The following is a 19,939-nucleotide window of genomic DNA, read 5'->3' as shown; positions in this document are numbered from 1 at the left end:
TAACTATTGCGGCTGTGAGTATCACAGTCTGACGAGCAATCTGCGTCTTGATTCCTGCCTCTCTCATCCAAAGGGTGCGGATGTTCTCCTTTAGCTCCTTCACTTGCTGCTGACTTTTAGCACAAGCTACATCCAATTCTACCAGTTGTTGTCAAATCTCCTCAAATTCTTTAGCAGTGTCTGCGTAGGCCCGTTCCAAGACATCATTTCTATGTTGGATTTCAATCAAGGTCCGAGTGCTTCTCAAAACTCTGAAGAGAAAAGGCAAGCTCATCGGCAGCCGCATTGTAGGTCAATTACAAGGAATCGAACCTGTCTCGCCAATATTGAGCAGCCTCATTGTGTCGTTCACTATGGCTGCTTGTTGCCTCTTCTGCATCCTTCCTGGCATTGAAATTATTTTGCAGTTCTTGCATCAGTAGCCTAGTTTTTGCATTCTCCTTTCTCAGTTTCTCTATCATATCATCTTTCTCAATGTTCAATGCGTTTTGCATGCTACACAATCGTTTGTAGAGGAGCTCCTTTTCAGCTGTCTGATTTGCAAGCATCTGCTTCGTCCTTTCTAGCTCTTCCTCTACATCGTCCCCATCCATTCAAATATCTCAAAGCTACTGATTCAGCTCCTCGATGTGCTTCTCTGCTTCTTCTCTTTTCTGTTTTTCTATCTCTGCCAATCTTTCAGCGACCTCAGCTTGCTCTCGTGCCTCCTGCAAGGCCCTCGCTTGCCTCCTCTACCCTCGCTTCTGCACCCTTTTTGAGGGTTCTCTCATGTTGGGCTCCGTATGCTGCATTGATGGCTTTCATGTTCAGAGTTTTGATCTGCTTCTCGACTTGCTCAACGCATTTTTTGAGGTGATTCCCCATCAGGTACATTCCAACACTCATTGCTTGAGGTGACAATTGGGATTTGCCATTCAAGAAATTGTGCAAGTTAAGTAGCACACTCTTGGAGATCGCCTTCGAGAAAGAGATCGAACATTTATTCACTATCTCTACTGCTGCTTGAACATGCCAGAATTTCACTGTTTTCCTCGTATCAGGAAAGAACTGTCTTATCTTTTTCAACTCTTGCTGATAATCATCAGGCAAGATCGAAACCTTGATTCCATCATCTGCAATAATCTGAGCGTCGGCGGGGAATAAATCTAAAACATCCTTTTTCTTCCACTTCTTTTCCAAGAATTGTGCTTGCAAGTTGCCTCCATGAATTTTTAGCGCCTTTTCATTCATCGACGTTGATCTTGTTACCTTTACAGATGATGAATCCATCCTTCGTGTCCACTGAATCTATCAACTTGGTGAAGTTGACAGAGATCTCTAAGGAGGAGCTCCCATAACTCACGATATCAAGACCGGGGGGGCGGGGAGATCGTGTGAGAAGCTCTCGGATTGTGAAGAGGGCTTCTGAAGGCTGTGTGAGGAGCTCTTGGCCTCCTGTGCAGAGGGGTTCTGAAGGTTGTGTGAGGAGCTCTTGGCATGTGCAGAGGGGATTGACACGTTTTGGAGCTCGGTGCGCCCGGGGGGATCCATTGTGAGAGGGGATAGAAGTTGCAAGAAGAGTGCAAGGGAGTGTGAGAGGGGATAGTTGCAAGAAGAGTGCAAGGGAGTGTGAGAGGGGATAGTTGCAAGAAGAGTGCAAGGGAGCAAGGAAAATGGAAGAGTGGAGGCTTAAGTAGAGTGGGGAAGGTAATTAGGCCTTAGCCAGCCACCACCGCGGTGGCATATTGAGGACAAGCCCATTGAATATAATTCACCTTGATTGAAAGTGGCTCATGATTATTTGGACATCTGCCCACCGAGCTTCTAATTACCAGCCACCACGATGGCATCAAAATACCATGCATGTGTGATCAACTCGCACCCTCATGATTATTTAGATGGCTTAAGTGCCATCGCGATGGCATCCGAGACTTAATTACAAGGCATGTGGCCTGGATTTTGATTGATTTCATTAAGATTAGAGCGCCATTAATTACCAATCATGATCAGTCACCGCGCTGGCATGTGAAAGTAAGTGGCGGCTCGGATTTTGAACGATTGAAGGAAGACCACCATTGGGCTTGCATCATGCGATTAAGTTCAGTGTAGTAAATGACCAGCCGCTTAGTAGCTTAAGTGCAGTGGTGGAGAGAGTTAACCAGTGCGCTAGTGGAGAGAGCCATGTAGTGACACGTGTCCAGCTCTACGCGATGGGAAAGACCACCGCGGTGGTCGCTAGTGGAGAGAGCCATGTAGTGACACGTGTCCAGCTCTACGCGATGGAAAAGACCACCGTGGTGGTCGCTAGTGGAGAGAGTTAACCAGTGCGCTAGTGAGAGAGCCATGTAGTGACACGTGTCCAACTCTACGCGATGGAAAAGACCACCGCGGTGGTCGCTAGTGGAGAGAGTTAACCAGTGCGCTAGTGAGAGAGCCATGTAGTGACACGTGTCCAACTCTGCGCGATGGGAAAGACCACCGCGGTGGTCTTTTCCAGCAAAGAGCGAGACCAGAGGCGCGCGGGCTGCATAGTGACACGTGTCGAGCTCTATGGTGTTGAGAACAGGGAGTTTTGGCAGATTGCGTTTGCGTGACGGCATCGACTGGTGACAAGGACCGTAAAATGCACACGGAGTAAATGCATGTGGTGACGCGTGTCGAGGTCTACAGTGTTCAGAGCAGAGTCATTAATATGCTAGTATGCTCGAAAAAAAAACCGGCGAGAGCGCTAGCCCGCTCTAAATCCAAAATCTCACCCCCCGTGCGTCGCGCTGCGGCCCCAAAAGTGCCCCAAAAATAGTTTCGCGAATGGATTGACCCTATGAATTGATCTTCCCCTTGGTTCATTGAGTGATGCTTTTTTTTTGGGTTCATGGGAACAAGTCTCTCATTTGGTGTTGCCAAGAAACATATGAGTAATGAGTTGAGGTATGTTGAACTATTTTGAAGTACAATCATATTTGCATGCACAAGGGCAGTGAACCCATTGGCTTTTTGGTTGGAGTTGCCTCGTTGTGATGCTCAAGAGTCTAGGCATGTGAGCGAAAGGACATTGGATAAGTAAACACTTCTAAAATAACCGTTATCTAGAAAGAAATACAACTGATAGTTGTGGAGAGTTGTGAAGGATTGGGGTAGATTGTTGTTACAGAGATGATGTTTTCTTCTCCTGTCCTTGCCATCAAAGACTATACACTCTATCCCTCTGGGGTGAATGCTTGTGCTTGTTTCCATGCCATGCCTTGCTTCTTTCTTTTGCTTGATGTCTTTCCTTTAGTCGTGAGGCTTCTCTTTGATTAAGGTGGGGAACTTTCCCATGCTCTGGAGTATTGACCTTTGAATTTCACTGAGCAATGGAGGTGAGTTGCTAGCTCCGAGCTTCAATGAGGCAGCCCATCAGAGAAAGGAGGGCATTGCTAATTGTGCTAACAGAGTTTCTTGAAATCCCTTTCATTCTCCTTCTGTCTTAAGTTGCAATAGAGCAAAAATCCTAATCCTAATGGCCAGAAAAGTAAAAAACCAGGAAGGACCAAATCCTAATCTAGTTTCCAACCTAAAAAACATTTGACTTGATCCTATCCCTAGGTGGTGTGATATGATGATACTATTTTAGGAAGCTAGGAAGGATCAAAGCAACTAATTAACAGAAGGCTTAAACAAGGTAATAGGCTCAAATCTCACATTAATCTATACAAATCTCACACTAAAAAGTGATGCCAAGTACATGATTATGCAGCTCACAAAAAGAGATTCTAGATACACAATTATCTCCATAATTCAGTCCTTAGTTCTCTCATAATCATCTCCGTAAGTGTCTGGAAGGTTCTCTCAATTAACCCATGTGATCCCATGACATAATAATCAATTATATCATTGTTCACATCATCAAAAATTTGTATAGCCTTTCACCTTTTACATTGGTCTCTTTTAAGGTCGATTTTTTCCCAACCACTCACATGGCACTCACATGGATACAATTTGGCGTTGTCAATCACATCCATGTTTTAACACTGTAGATCAATGAAGAGTGAGGCATTGGCTATTTTGATGAAATCCTTGTGTTCCACCAAAAGGTAATATTTTCATTTTCATTTCAAGTGGCACAATGGTATATAATGATTCATTGTGCTCAATGATATTATACTTCATAATATGGATTAATAAACTAATAGAAGCTCAACAATTTGCAGTAGGAGTAATAATGACCACTATTTGGAAAAGGCGTGCCTCGGCTAATTATCTTTAAATGGGTTGAAAGTTCAAAATTGCTTGTTCATTGGTTCTTAGAAAATAATTATAGTTTGTATTATGAAAGAACATAGTACAGGCGTATTTTTTAAGTGAGAACATGCCAATTTTTATATTTCCACTAAAAATCTTCCCAAATGCTGGTAACAAAATATGAGTACATTTTGTAGCCCATTAGGCACTATTTGAAGCTTAAGTCTTGTGGAATTGATTCTCAAGGGAGAGTTTCTCCCATGTATTTGGGAAATGACTTCATTATAAGAGTTCCACGTGCACATGTAGTAATGCTCTCTCTCTCTCTCTCTCTCTCTCTCTCTCTCTCTCTCTCTCTCTCTCTCACACACACACACACACACACACACACCACGCCTCTTTGTTGTACATATATGGATAGGCTCTACCCTAATCTAACACGCATGCGGCGAACCCTTCACTTCCTTTATCTTTGTGGTACCATAAAAAGATATTAAATAACAAATTTGTATACAAGATGTACAATGGTGATGGATTATCATACAAGTAGTATATGCTGACAAGCATATATAGTGATGATTAGGTGGAGCATGCAGGGAGGCTGATGGGAAGAGAGATGAAAGCTATGGACAAGGGTTGCATGGTCACTGTTTGTGAGTTGTTGAAGGAAGGGGGCACTTGCAAAGAAGGGATTTGGTCATCTGGAGTTGTTTTGAGCTCCACCCCATTCAAAAACACCGTTTGGCTCTGCACATCCCAACCGCCCTGTGGAGTCAGGTGGTACTCTGTCCTTGTACTTAAATCCCCACTATAGCCGGCCACATCCATGTATACATTATATTGTGTCTCATTGCTCAAATTTATCAACACCATCACCACCCCTTCCTGGAGCACAAGCAATAGAGAAACATTATTACTCTTCATCTCAATGATGAAAAGCTTACTAATTGCTACCTCATTTCTAGATCATCACCCCATTCTATCAAATAATTTATAGATGTGGTACCTCATTCCATCAAATAATTTATAATTTATAGATGTGGTACCTAATTCCATCAAATAATAAATAGATATGGTACCTTAGTTACTTAGTCTGCCTCATTAGGCTTAACCCAACAAGGTTTTTTTGTCTATCATCCCTTCCATCTTAATCAAAACTATTTGGACCCAGTCTTCAACTAGAACCTTTAAGTAGCTTAATTATGCCTACTTATAGTCTCATTAGTAGCTTGACACAATTTTTATCACGTTATTTATCTCTAATCATTACCTTTGCTTGTAGCTAATTAACGGCTTCTTTGTAAATACCTATTCATTAGCTAAATGCGCTGTTTAATCAATTAATTATTGGATCCCTAGTGGTTTAGCAAACCTAATCCCGGAACCGCAATGTTAAAAGTGATTAATTATCCTAGGTTCATTTGAGTCGCCATTAAAAAACCTTAGCGTATTAGCTGATTAATTGCTTGTATTACTAAAGCTTGATGCGTGATTAACGCGTTAATCAGATTACTTACCGCCTCCTTGGAGCAATGTGAATATGCACGCAGATACGGTGTATCCAATGACTTTGTTTCCAACACTTTACCACCCATCAAACGATGCCACAGCAAAGCACTGCTTAATTAATCAAAAGAAATTAGCATTATAATGGCCATAATCGGCTTGTTTATTAGAAAACTATCGTAGATGATTAGCAATAAAACGACAGTAATTGATATTTTTAACATAAAACTACTGCAATTAATCAAAATATTAACATTACAATAGCATTACAATGGCCATAATTGGCTTGTTTATTAGAAAACTATCATAGATGATTAGCAATAAAACGACAGTAATTGACAGAAAACTGTTACAATTAATCAAAGTATTAACATCATAAAATGACAGTAATTGACATTTTTAACATGAAACTGTTACAATTGATCAAAGTATTAACATTAAAAGTGCCCTGATTAAGTTTCTTAATGAGAAAACCATCGGTTATTCTGTGTTCAAGTAATTTCTTCACCTGTAAAAATCGGGATTAGGTTGGAAGGTGGCTGCATCCAATAGACCGTAATTGCCACCAATTAACGTCTGCCTGCAATAGGAAGTGAATCCAAAACTTGAACTCATGCCCAGCTGGTCTAGAAACCTGAAATTTTTTTCCCATTTTCAGATGAAAAATTCAGATCAAACCACACTTTATCAAAGAGATTATTAAAACTTGCACATAATACCAATAATTGTAATATTAAGTGAGCTTCCATTTTGATACCAATTCAATAATTATAATCTTCTATGTTGAAATCAAATTGACAATATAATTTTTTAGGCATGCAGCTCAGTAATCAGAATGGTTATTCTATTGATAGAAAGTTTAAATATGTGTTGCAGTGACTTTTAGCTCAATAATCACAATAATTAGCCTGATGATAACCAGAAATTGGCCTGATAAACTGTTCAAATATGTATTGCAGTGACTCTTAGAGCTACATAAAAACAGTAAATGCCCTATTAATCATATGAATTAGCTTGACAGATAAAAAGTTTCATTATAATAAAGGATCAGTGAGTGTTTTAATTAGACAGATTATCGGATTAGATTAATTAATAACCAGAAGCTAGATATGAAGCTATTAATCTTAGCTAAATAAAAACAATAAATGCCCTATTAATCACATAAATTAGATTGACAGATAAAGAGATTCATTGTAAGAAAGGATTAGTGAGTGTTTTAATTGGACAGAGTATCGGATTAGATTAATTAATCACCAGAAGCTAGATATGAAGGCGTCTGTGACAAGGTGGCGCCCACTGTTGTAGGAGCCTCCTGCTTCTCCAACCCAAGTGTGAGCCCACCATCCATATTGCTGTACTGTGCTCTGAATCATTTCAAGTGTGGCCTTTATGCTGTCTAGCTGTGTCGGATCCAATATTTTCTCCACTAAATCAGTATCCCTACCTGCATTGACTAAAAGATTAGAAGCCATAATCCGTGGATTAACATGAGAATCTAACTTAATCCTTACTAAGAAAGCACATTTTATAATCTAATCTATGGATTAGCATAGGGATTTTTGAACCTTGCCAATATCAGACAAAAAATTAGAAGACATAATCCATGGATTAGCATATGTATTCCCTCCTAACTTATACCAGGAGTATTGTCAATCTAACCCACACTCATTAGAAGAGAGAATTATCCAAGGATTAACATAAGTGTTGTCATCTAATCCATACCAAAGAAATCAAAGTTTAAAGACTTTAATCCATGGATTTTAACATTAGTTTTCTCACCTAAACCCACACCTGCAAGATCCTTAAATTAAGATTACAGAGGTAATGCCACTAATTAACTATCACATATAGATGTGAATTAAGCTAAATCCTAGTTGAACACAAACTAGATAATTATAAGAAAAGCACAGGCAACAAACTAACTAATCACGCAGTAGATTAAGTAGAATTAACAGCAGATGGAGCAGATTAAGTAGAATTAACAGCAGATGGAGCAGATTAAGTAGAATTAACAGCAGATGAGCGAAATTGAGGGCTGATTAAGCTGGGGGAAATACTTGGCCCGAGGGGGTACATATGATTAGTGATGGAGCTGACAACATGGGGTCCAGATGATTGCAAGAACTCTTGCAGCCAAGGCTCATCAAAGTAGCCATCTGGGGCCACCCTCAGAGGCATGTTGTTGGGCGCAGAATTTGCATAGATTTGCTTCACAACATTGTTAAGCTCCTGGATGTCACTTGCATACTGGGATGCCAACACTCCAGACCCAGCCACACTCCCGCTTAGCTCATTCCCTGCCAAAATTAGATCATTCCTTTTAATGAATTAGCCTCTTTTAGCAGAAATCTGCTCCTGGTTTTAGTGCTAAGCTTGTTTTTAGGGAATTATTAAGGGGATTTTAGAGTGTTCTGGGACATGGTTTGCCAATAATCCATATTTTTTAAAAAAATCAAATCCCTAATCTTAGTGCTGCAATTGTTTTTAAGAAACTGATCAGCCAATCAACCTCAAACTTATATTTGTTACCCTATACTATGCAAAGGGGAAATTATTGATAGAAAGATTAATTATAAAGATCACTAGTCTTAAATTGAATGCTAAACATGTTTTGGCGAACAGGGTTAGCCTGATCAGCTAATATTTATGGAAGATTAATTATAAAGATTACTAATCTTAAATTGAATGCTAAAACATGTGATACTGAACATGATTAGCAAAGAATTATGAATAGGCTGATCAGCTAATAGAGTTAGATTTAAACTTTCCTAATTACCTAGCTTAGATTTAAACTTTCATAAATTACAAATCACCTAGCTCCCATGCAAATACATTGTAGCCTTTATCATGGGTGTATTGAATAAAATCTCTTGCATTTGTGGAGTTCCAAGGTCCTGTGTAGGTCTCTGGTCTCCCATACAATCCATTCAGCCCAAATGCGACACTAGCTCTGCAATTAGCGATAAAATAATCAAAACCCACTTTTAGCAGTAGCTTATGCCTCAATTACCGATGCAATTCAAACTAATCAACTGTTCCTAGTGAGACTAAAAGCATTCAAAAGCTGGGTTTTAAGTAATTATGTACTTTAAGTTTTTGAAAAACAGTATTCTAATTATCAATCAACTAGTATTATTCCACTTTAATTAGCTCAACTTAAACCAATGCAATCAGCAATAAAGTGATAACTCCTGTTTAATTATAGCACCACTGCAAGTAATTATGTTCTTTAAGTTTTTAATTAGCACCACTGCAACACAGTAATCGAGGAAAAAGATCTTCTGACTGAAACGTTTAATTGGGATTAGAGTGTTGCAAGAAGCTCAAAGAAGGGGATTAGAGAGCTTAATTAATTACCCTGTACTGTGGAAGAAATTATTGAGATGGTCCCATCTCCACATGGGGAGGCATCCACCAGAGAACCCAAACATTGCTGTTGGGCTTGGATTGAAAGGCTCACATGGATAGAGGGGGTCCCCAATCTCATACACCACCCTATCTTGTAATGTGCCTCCAATTCTAATCTTCAATGGAGAGAGAGCTGAAATCACAAAGATCACATTAGTGGGTTGATTACATTAATAGTGGGTTGATTAAAGTCACCTAAAACTAGATTTCCTTCAATGGAGAGAGCTGAAATCACAAAGATTAGTTGATTAAAAGTCACATACACCAGTAGTTTGATAGAGTTATGTGACTATCACTTATATAGACTTGTATAATTTCATGAATAAAATAAACTTTACACTAATCTACCCTAGTTGGTTAACTTAATCTTTTGCTGTGCTTGCAATTAATGTTCCAGGTTCATGAGATTAAGGAGGAGGCAGTGCCAAAACTTGATCTGACTCCATCAACATAATCTATAATTATATTCATTAATAATCTCTACTTCACACTAATCTACACAAGTTGGTTAACTCAATTTGACTATCTACACAAGTTGGTTAACTTAATTTGACTAGTTTACATACTTGAACTGCTTTGTCTAGAAGAACAGGAATGTTCTAAATTAGTTATGAGTTCATAAATAGTATACTAGTGTCTTATACCAACTACATTGTTACTAGTGTCTGTTCATTTTCAAGAAATGAAATTGTTTAGCATGCCACTTTGGGGTGTCACTAAAAGAAAGTATAATATCATCTGCCTAATTGAGTTCACTAATTGTCTTTACATTTAGTGAAAATGTAGCATTTATTAGCTATCAATGTATTTGGCTTACAAATTGTTAAATATTTATCATTTTTTGAAAGGTATATATACATATATATACACACATACAATCACAATTACACCATAGTCTGATCAGTATTTCTGTTATATTGTCTAAAGAGACAAAGCTAGCCAACTATGTGGAGTTCAACAATTCGTAGACAACATCCCGCATACAAAAGAATATTTATTCACCTAAGATGACAACCCAGGTCCAGGCCAGTCCTCAACAATGCTTCTGTAGTAGAACCTTTAGGAGTGTACTCATCCAATATCTCATCCTCACAAATTTTTGAAATATTTAGCGTCGTAAAAGGATGGATACACGTCTCTTGGTCTTTAGCCTAGTGCCCTTCTCCTACAAAAGAGAGGTACCCTCACAAGTCTCTTGGGCTTTAGCCCAATGACCTTCTCTTACAAAAGAGAGGTACATGGTTTGAATCTACCCTTGTGGCATATGTAATTCGGCCCACCCTAATATAAATCGCTTTGTTATTAGTCTTGGGAAGGTTGGTTTTTTGAGAATGAAGTTTCAAAGAATGCAAAATTGCCACAAGGATAGATTTTAGAGGGTTCCCTTTGTCGTTTTTACATCTAAAATATTGTCCACCTTTTTGGTCGGTCAGTTGTTTTTATCAAAATCAATTGGTTGGGCAACTATTTCATGAGATCCTTACACGCGTACAAAGGGACAAATTGACAAGTCCAAAATGTACCTTAGAAATATTTCAATGAATTGACATGGCAAGTGGGTGGGGGTTTTCTTAGAAGTGAGGCACCAAGGAATGCAACATATATATATTTTTTGTATTGTGAGGGATATTTTTTATTTATTGTTAGTGAGGGAATGGACATACCACATGCCATTTTGGCATGCGGGAGGAGGGGGTGGGTATTGAGCCCAACCCGTTTACGGTGTAGGGCAAGAGCCCTTACCGCCGTGCTATCCCGCCCACCTTGGAATGCAACATATTGCAATAATAATAAATGAAACAGTGCAACAACAACGACAACAACAAAAATTTGAAACAATGCAATGAAAAGGTTGCATTAATAATAAATGAAACAATGCAATTGAAGAGGTTAAAAAGAGAGGGGGAGGGGGAGAGACACTAGAGAATTTTTCTTTTGTTTTTTTAAATTTTTGGTTTAATAAACGATGATTTTATTTTTTAATGGACAACATTTTCCAGAAGGGGTGTACAAAGAGACAAATTGACAAGTCCAAAGTATACCCTAGCAATATTTCAATGCTGCAATAATAAATGAACAATGCCAACAACATCTGGTTCTTTATTTAATTTTTTCAAAAATTGAAAACAATGCACTGAAAAGGTTGCAACAATAATAAATGAAACAATGCAATTGCCCAACAATGCAACAAGCACCCTTCTTTTTAAAAAATTTATTTTTTAAATTGAAACAATGCAATGGAAAGGTTGCAAAATAACAATAAATGAAACAATGCAACAAGCACCCTTGTTTTTTTTAAAAAAAAACTTTTAAAAAAAATGGAAACAATGCAATGAAAAGGTCGGGATAATAATAAATGAAACAAATGCAATTAGCTTTAAAAAAGAGGGGGAGGGGGATAATAAATAGGAGTTTTTATTATTATTTTTTTACTTTTTTTTTTTTGGGGGGGGGCGTTTAATAAACGATGTTTTTTTTTACTACGTACCCTGGACAGCATTTTGCAGAAGGGGGTTCGAAAGGTTCTGCAAAACCACACAAAAAGGAGGCTATTAGTGTGGCGGAGTGAGGGAGGAGCGCCGCCAAGGGGCGGGGAGGAGCGGAGCGGAGAGGGGCGGAGCGGCTCACAAGGTTGAGAACGGAGGATTGCGGCCAGCTGCAGACGCCGTAGTCGCACTTCTCGGGCGGCCACCAGTCCAGGTTGGCGCAGAGGAAGTCGTCGTTCACACTGGCCAAAGGGACGGACCCATTTATGAACACAACAACACTCAGAGCAGGAGGAGGAGCAGCAGCAGAGCTGGCCACCAGCGCACAACACAAGCAGCATGTGAACAGCAGCCAACGCGCAATCCGAGCCACCATCGCAGGCAGTTGCTTGTGGCCAGCAGCCTAAGCTCAAGAAAATTGTTAAAACAGGCTTTTCTTCTCCCATCCTTTTATATAATAATAAGATTTCTTGCATTTCTCAGATTTTTATCCTAAGGTCGGCCCGCCCTACAAATTTTTTAAAATCTCCCAAAGACCCATACATACATACATACATACATACATATATATATATATATATATATATATTTATTGGCACCAAAATGTTTTTGTGTTTCCATTAAATATATTATCTTAGATTTTCAAAAATAAGAGTGTTTTTTTATATGCACTTCCACTCAATTCCTCATCTTGTCTTCAGACATTCATTATTTATTATTATAGATTTAATTATGCATAAGTTTCCAATCCACAGGCTTCACTTTAATCATTTTTCCTTGTGACACATTAATCATTTTATGTTATAAATCATTTCCCTTTAGAGATTAATCATTTTAATACTGTAAATTAATTTTCATATATTATGCTACCCACCATTCGATGAGTGCAGCAACACAAGATTCGATCCTAGGTTCCTCCTCCCCATTGAGTCTCAACACCTTTACCAATGCCACTAGAGCCATGAGCTCAAGGCAAGATTCTGAAAAAGATAGGTTCAACTTAGCCTAGAACTTGTAGGATTTCTAAAAAATCCTTCTCCACTTAAGGGGTGATGGAAAAATAGCTCCTCAAAATTTTCAAGATTTAGTTATAATTACATTTATATATAAAGAAAAAGCTACAATTTCCTCTTCAATCCATCATGGGATGGAAAGGATTGAAGTAAGGCTCATTAAAAATAGTTTCTCCAGAAGGTAGCTTACAATTCACCTTGAAACACAAAATTTTGATCACCTCCCTGTTTTCATGAGCACAAAAATTCATCCATTCTCCTTGTGATAATGCAAACCTTTAAATGTGAGTAATTTTTAGACCTCCTTTTGAGAGAGGCAATCCTTCCTTTAAGACTTCAACCTTCAAATTTGAGGGCCAAACACGTGCTTGATTATAGCTTCACCACAATGATCCATGCCATTCTCTCATCAACTTGTAGAATATAATCTATTCTTCCTTGCGTAGAGTAGTTGTAACTGATTAAGTCATAGCAAATGGATAGAGAATGTCCATGACAACCCTAGCAATCATGTCATATTTTAAACATCATGGGTGCAATGAGTACCAGTTAAACATAAGCTTAATGGTATTTTATCAAGATCTTAAGTGGACAAGGGACATCCATGATCACCCTAGCAATCCCACTAGTTTATGGACAGGCAATAAATACCCTCACAATTACATCAACAAGCAACGAGGTCGCATGATCACACCACTCCAAGTGTCTGATCAAATCAGCTCCATTGAAATAATCCTAACACTCTTCTTCAGTGCATGCCTATCCCATATGGCTTAGTACATTCACACTAAAAAACACACACCCTTTCCTTGCACATATAGCATTTCCACCCTTAGTGTGCAAAGCTTAAGGACTTCACGCCTTCTCAATACATGTTTTGATTCTCAAGCTCTTTGAGATAAGTTTGTAATCACCAAAGAAGGTGAATTGAAGAGTAAATGCACATATCACCATAAATTAAAGAGTATTTTTTAAGTACAAACCTTAAGAACTTTATGCCTTCTCACTACATGGTTTAATACTCAAGCTCTTTGAGTAAGTTTGTAATCACCAAAGAAGGTAAATTGAAGAGTTAATGCACATATCACCATACAATTGAAGGTAAATTGAAGAGTGAATGTACATATCACCATATAATCAACACTTGTTATAGCTTTTTTTTAATGTAATTCTTCTTATTTTGAGAGAAGTTATATTTATGTAGGTGCCAAAGTTCAAACCTTGTAAGTGCATGTTAGAACCTATTGGCCAAAAGAAAAAACTCGACTATTCAAAAGAAGAAGCAAAGTTCAAATTGTGATAGATCACCTCAAATTATTTATAAGGTCATTAGTCAAGTGCTTGTGTCTTTCTTTTTGTTCTAGCAGTAGCACCTTCTTTAGAAGAATCCAAGATGGCACTCTTTTCTTGAGCACTATAGGCACTAGTCATTTAATATATAATGTGACCAACCACATCCCTAATCCATACATGTTGGAAAGAAAGAATATAGTACTTTAAACTTGACTATTCAAAAGCAGAAGCAAAGTTCACATCATGATAGATCACCTCAAATTATTTAAAAGGTCATTGGTCAAGTGCTTATGTCTTTCTTTTTGTTCTAATAGTAGCACCTTCTTTAGAAGAATCCAAGATGGCACTCTTTTCTTGAGCACTATAGGCACTAGTCATTTAATATATAATGTGACAAACCACATCTCTAAGCCATACATGTGGAGAAGAAGGAATATAGAACTTTGTGAAACTCGGAATTCAATGTTAAAAAGGGTATCTTATTTATATGTAAATAAGGGGTCCATACCTCCCTAAACAGGAGGCATTGGGTTCGAATCTACCCTCACAAATAGGAGGTATCGGGTTCGAATCTACCCTCACAAACAAGAGGTATTGGGTTTGAATCTACCCTCGTGGCATCTAAATACACGCGAGGGATTGGGTTTGAAGGTACCCTAGTGGCATCTAAATTCACTATCCTTTGTCTTGCAATATTGAAAAATAAAAGATGCAAAAAGGAACTATAGACCATACATAAAAATCAAATGCAAAAGGACACCACAAGTGAGTATGGCTTTACACTTTTCCAAAATGAAGTGGCACTTGCATGACAAGAGTAACAAGTTTGGGAGAGAAACAAATAGTGCCATCCCATCTAAATGAGCATCTAGAAAACTCGTCTATGTGCATGGTTTGGAACTGTGTTCCTGTCCTAGTTTTGGCTTTGCGTGTGGCAGCTTTTTGTGTAGCGGGCCTGTTTGTTTTTAGCATCTCGTTTTGTGGGTTTAATAACCATGGTTTGAGCATGTGAGTTAAGAGGATGGTGCCATGGTTTGGAGTTCTAAGTAACCCAAATGAATGCCATGAATCATACACCTTTTTTTATTTATGTGCACAAATCTTCACCATAAACAAATGATATTTTGCCATGCTTCATGGAAAATCATGGTGACATGATCATGAGTAGCTGCTGCATATGTGTACATCTGACATGTGCATGTGAATAGGCTATAGCTCAGAATCTAGATAATGTTTTGTTTGACTAGTTTGCATAGAATCAATGAATGGCTAGCTCGTGTTGTTGACAATGTCAAGCATCATGATTGTGAAGTGTGGATGTCTGCAATGCATAAAGAGGAATGGTTATGGTGTGGATGGTTAGCTCGTGTTGTTGATGTCAAACACCATGATTGTCAAGGGTGGATGTCTGCAATGCATAAAGAGAAATGGTTATGGTGTGGATTGTTTATAGTTTGATATATTTTGCATAGAATGAGCCATAGTTATGACCAAGAAACAACAATTGGTAAGCTCCAGTTTTTGATATGCAATCTGAACTTCAGTTTCGTGAGTTTCATTGTGAGGAATCCAACAGTAAAATGGTATACTGTATGACTGTGTATGCATCACATTGGCGAAAATTGCACAGTGGGTGTTACTTAAATAGCAATCTAGAATAAAAAGAGAGTACACAGTGTCCATCTGTTGTTACATAAAGAGTATATTATATTCTGTGTGCTAAATCAAACTGTGCCCAAGAGTGGGTGCAAGTTCATGCATAAAGATATAACACCTAGTCTGCCAAATCTGCCATGCCACTAAGCTGCTGGTCAACTCCCCACAATGATCACGGGTAATTGTCGGCAAACATGGAACCGCAGGCACCACACAGTGATCCATTTGTTGGTAAGACAATTAGAGTGCCAGTCCAGTGCCATCCTCCTCATGCTTTATTTATTTATTTGGGGAGGGTGGGGTGGGTGGGCATCACCCAAGAAATATTACCCCATGAGATGAAATGGTGGGTCATCACATCAGTCCTGGTGAGGAGGCGCAAGATCCTCCACCAAACCTGCTGAGTGCCATCAACAGTAGTGCACGGACTCCCAATGTGCTCAACAGCCCTGGCAGTTTGCTGGTCTGCGCAGGTGGAGAGCTATGTGCTCACTGCAAGACCTCAAAGAGCCATAGGAAGTAGGAGATCTTGCAGGGACGAAAGTCGCTGCACAGGCATTCCCAGAAGTCAAATATGATGAGAGTGCCTGTCAATGCTGCTAGGCACAAGGGATGATGCCTTTCAAATGCAACTGAATGAAGCAGCCATGTCAGGCAGAGTAGCCATTAAAGGGGATACCTAGGTGAGGCTTTCAAGTTATGGGATCTCCCCCACACTGCTGTCTTATGTTCCAGTGCGTGTGGGCCAGAGGCCTGTTCTCCCACATCCAGAGGTGTCAAGAGGGATCCTCTGCTACCTCAAACGGGGAGGGATCTATCTGCCCAGTGCGGTCCTGAAATACAATGATCCGAACCCTCTGAAGCACTTTATCCCCCGTGCTCATGTTGCTGCCTGAGAAACCCTGCCAGCAGCAGCATATATGTTTGACAGCGTTATGTATGGTGAAATACCATCTACATCCATCTCGAAAACATGCTTAGCTGCACGTTCTCCACGTTCAACATCTGTGTGGTACCTGCATGAACTTAGCAATGACAAAAACCATGCAGCTGAAGTGTCGTTCGGCATGCCATGGATGATGATCTCAGCCTCATTGAGACAACCTGCTCTCCCAAGGAGATCAATCATGCAAACGTAATGCTCTGTGGCAGGTGAGATGGCATGATCTGATATCATGGATGCAAAGCAGTAATGAGCCTCATCAACAAGGCCACAATGGCTGCAGGCAGCAAGGATGCTCACAAGTGTGACCTCGTCTGGTTTAACACCCTCCCCTTGCATTTGGTAGAAAAGATTAAGGGCTTCATTGGCCTGGCCATGCTGAGCATACACTGCAATCATAGCTGTCCAAGAAACTGTGTCTCCCCCAGATATTCTATCAAACACACTCACTGCATCCTTTAAACTGCCACATTTACCGTACATATACACAAGTGCTGTTCCCAAAACTGTGTCCAGTTGATATCCAGCATAAATTACAAGTAGGTGCATCTTCTCACCTTCAGCCAATGCACTGGAGCTGGTACATGCATCAAGAATGCAACTAAAGGTGACCTTGTCTGGCTTTACTCCTTCTACCTGCATTTGAGCAAAAAGCTCAAAAGCATTTTTACCCTGGTCATGATGGGCATACAGTGAAAGCATGGTATTCCAAGAAACTACATTCTTTTCAAGCATCCTATCATACGTCATCCTTGCCTCCTTAAGATGGCCACATTTACCATACATGTTTACAAGTGCAGTTCCAACAACAACATTGAACTCAAGTTTACTTTTAACCACACAACTGTGAAATCTCTTACCTTCAACCAGTGCAGAGCAGCTGACACATGCATCAAATATACAGACAAAAGTAACATTGTCAGGAATCACCCCCTCCTCCTGCATTTGATTTAGCAGTTTGAATGCTGCCTTGCCTTGCCCATGCTGGGCATGTACAGCAATCATGGTATTCCATGAAACCACATTTCGTTCTGGCATTTGGTTGAATACTGCCCTTGCTTTCTTCAAGCTGCCACACTTGCCATACATGTTAACAAGAGCATTTCCCAAAACAGCATCTCCCTCAAGTCCATTGTCCAAAATGAGCCCATGCATTCGCTCTCCTTCTGCTAGAAGGGCATGATTGGCACATGCATCAACCATGCTGACAAACGTGACCCTGTCCGGCTTTACATTATCATGCTGCATTTGGTCCAAAATTTTGATGGCCTCCTTGCCCTGGTTATGCTGGGCATACACTGAAAGCATGGTATTCCAAGAGACTACATTCCGCTGAGGCATTTTGTCAAACATCTTGCGTGCAGCCTCCACACTGCCACACTTGCCGTACATGTTGATGAGGGCCGTTGCCGCAACAACGTCAAGCTCAACACCACTCTGCTTTATATGGATGTGCAGTTTTTCACCTTCATCCAAGAGTGAACAGCTACTACATGCTTCGAGAACACATACAAAAGTTACCTTGTCAGGCTTGAAACCTTCCCCCTCCATTTTGCTTAGTAGTTGGATGGCTTCGATCCCCCTTCCATAATGTGCATAGACTCCTATCATGACAGTATATGACACCACATCCTTTTGCGGCATTTCCTTGAAGGTCTCCCATGCATCCTCAAGACTGCCGCACTTGCCATACATGCTGACAAGGGCAGTCCTGACAAAAACATCGGCCTCAAACCTACTGATTCTAATGAACTTATGCAGCTTCTTGCCCTTGGCTAGATCTGCCTTACTGAGACACAGAGAGAGAAGTCTGACATAAGTAGACTTGCTAGGCAATGCCTTCTCTAACTGCATTTGTTCAAATAGCTTGAAAGCCTTATGGCCATCCTTTTGTATGGCATGAGCTCTCACCAACAAATTCCAGAGTGATGCACTACGCTGATCCGTCTTCATAAACAATGCCGTTGCATCCTCGAGCCTACCACATTTGATATACATCTGCACAAGAAGGTCCACTAAGGATGTTTTATCTTCCCAACGATATCTGATGATGTGGTCATGAGTAAGCATACCTAACAGAAGGACCTTTGAATTTCCACTCCATTGCAACAGATGGCTATACATAGCAATATCTACATGGGTGACAGATTGGGCCATCTTCTCTATCCATGAACTCACAAATGAATATTTGAGAGAAGGGTCATCTGAGAAAGCCTTTATAGGAGGGTCATCTGAAAAAGCCTTTACAGATGCATAGGATTTGTGCTGAACCTTCAAGGGTATGGCTACCACTACACAGGGAGACTTTCCACATGTGTAAGAATGGAGATGGGGGGCATGATTGCATCTAATGCATTGATACATGACATCACTGTAAGCACTCTAGAAGACCAGTCTATACCACTTGTTCTTACATGGATGGAATTCCCATGCATGAATTATAGATGGGGAAAAAAAATCCCATGCATGCATAAACATCTGGACCAGTGTGCCATGGACATGTTGATCATATCAGGAGAGCCCAATTGGATTTACATTTATTTAAATGCTGCGAGTGTATCAAAGTTTTTTTAATTTATTTTTTGCTCCCTAAAAAAAATCAAAACGACATTTGCTGAAAAGAAAATGCTGACTCTGAATCGTCAAGGTTGCTCCCACGACATAAAGAGTTTCGAGCAGTAAGCTTTCCTGCACACACAATGTTTGTTCTGTCTCGCCCTTTACACACCTGGACGGGATGCGATGATATGGCCGGGGCTCATTCAACGCCTTAATTTATTTTTTTATTTTTTATTTTTTTAAGTAAGTGACACAGGGTAAGGTAACCTCAAAACTATCTCCCACACTTGGGATCAACGGCGCAGGCCATCGGCGCGAAAGCGGAGGCCATCGGGCACTCCACGTGGATTCCGCAAACAAGGCCCCGGTTTGTTCATAGCAACTCGGTCACTCGAGTAAACCAAGCCCAATTTTTCAATTTTAGCGGGAAGGGCGGTCGGGCGGGTGACGGGGCACCTCACGCATGGCGGACGGACACAACGGGTCACCTCACATGTGGATGAAACCCGAGTTTGATTTCCTTTTCGGCTCTTCCCTTGCACAAGTCTGTCACCTCTTCCCCTGTGTCGAGTGTGAATGTCTTTCCTCTATATACGGTTGCTTTCCTCTACAGCAACTGCATGCAGACGTTTTCAATTGCTGCTAAGGTTGGTGCCCATTCCTTCATCAATTCTCTCCTTTGTTGGCAAAGTTGTAAAGCCTTCTCTCTGCTACCGCCATGCTCAACGATGGTTCACTGTGTGGGCCTGGTTTAATGCAGTGGTTGGCTTCTATGCCTAGTTTAATACAGTGGTTTACTTTTGGCTAATGCTTTGGTTGGTTGGCCTAGGGGGCATGTTATACTTTTATGGTCTGGGCCTATTTTAGTGTTTTTG

General features: G+C 40.0%; 2 protein-coding genes across 3 annotated transcripts; both read right to left on the bottom strand.

The window, feature by feature from the left end:
* Positions 1–4,671: 4,671 nt before the first annotated feature.
* Positions 4,672–12,036, bottom strand: LOC147603677 (heparanase-like protein 2). Of its 2 annotated transcripts, none has more exons than XM_086796220.1 (9): positions 11,743–12,036; positions 11,603–11,639; positions 9,064–9,247; positions 8,520–8,656; positions 7,764–8,003; positions 6,961–7,150; positions 6,215–6,340; positions 5,718–5,817; positions 4,672–5,085 (listed from the first exon to the last, which is right to left on the bottom strand). In XM_086796220.1, exons 1-9 carry the CDS (start codon positions 11,974–11,976, stop codon positions 4,780–4,782), a joined length of 1,554 nt encoding a protein of 517 aa, XP_086652346.1. In that variant the 5' UTR covers positions 11,977–12,036; the 3' UTR covers positions 4,672–4,779. The 2 variants fall into 2 exon arrangements, with proteins under 2 accessions (XP_086652346.1, XP_086652347.1); XM_086796221.1 differs by having other exon boundaries at positions 6,215–6,286.
* Positions 12,037–16,442: 4,406 nt separating this feature from the next.
* On the bottom strand, positions 16,443–18,662 carry LOC147603676 (pentatricopeptide repeat-containing protein At1g74600, chloroplastic-like). Its single transcript, XM_086796303.1, has one exon. The coding sequence runs from the start codon at positions 18,660–18,662 to the stop codon at positions 16,443–16,445; it is 2,220 nt and encodes a 739-aa protein (XP_086652429.1).
* Positions 18,663–19,939: the final 1,277 nt, after the last annotated feature.

This window comes from Cibotium barometz, chromosome 63 (assembly GCF_041138505.1).
Source record: "Cibotium barometz isolate CiBa-2024 chromosome 63, ASM4113850v1, whole genome shotgun sequence".
NCBI classification, from domain to species: domain Eukaryota; kingdom Viridiplantae; phylum Streptophyta; class Polypodiopsida; order Cyatheales; family Cibotiaceae; genus Cibotium; species Cibotium barometz.
Note: the sequence above shows the minus strand (reverse complement) of the source record. Positions and strands in the feature narration are given on the sequence as shown.

What these genes read in the sequence shown, in the direction of transcription:
- LOC147603677 (XM_086796220.1), bottom strand. Translation starts at nt 11,976, where the DNA reads ATGGTGGCTCGGATTGCGCGTTGGCTGCTGTTCACATGCTGCTTGTGT. An exon ending in TGTATTTGCATGGGAGCTAG is followed by an intron (nt 8,004 to 8,519) that starts GTGATTTGTAAT and finishes TAATTTTGGCAG; the next exon opens with GGAATGAGCTAAGCGGGAGT. An exon ending in CCTAATCCCGATTTTTACAG is followed by an intron (nt 5,818 to 6,214) that starts GTGAAGAAATTA and finishes TTAATTAAGCAG; the next exon opens with TGCTTTGCTGTGGCATCGTT.
- LOC147603676 (XM_086796303.1), bottom strand. Translation starts at nt 18,662, where the DNA reads ATGGCCCAATCTGTCACCCATGTAGATATTGCTATGTATAGCCATCTG.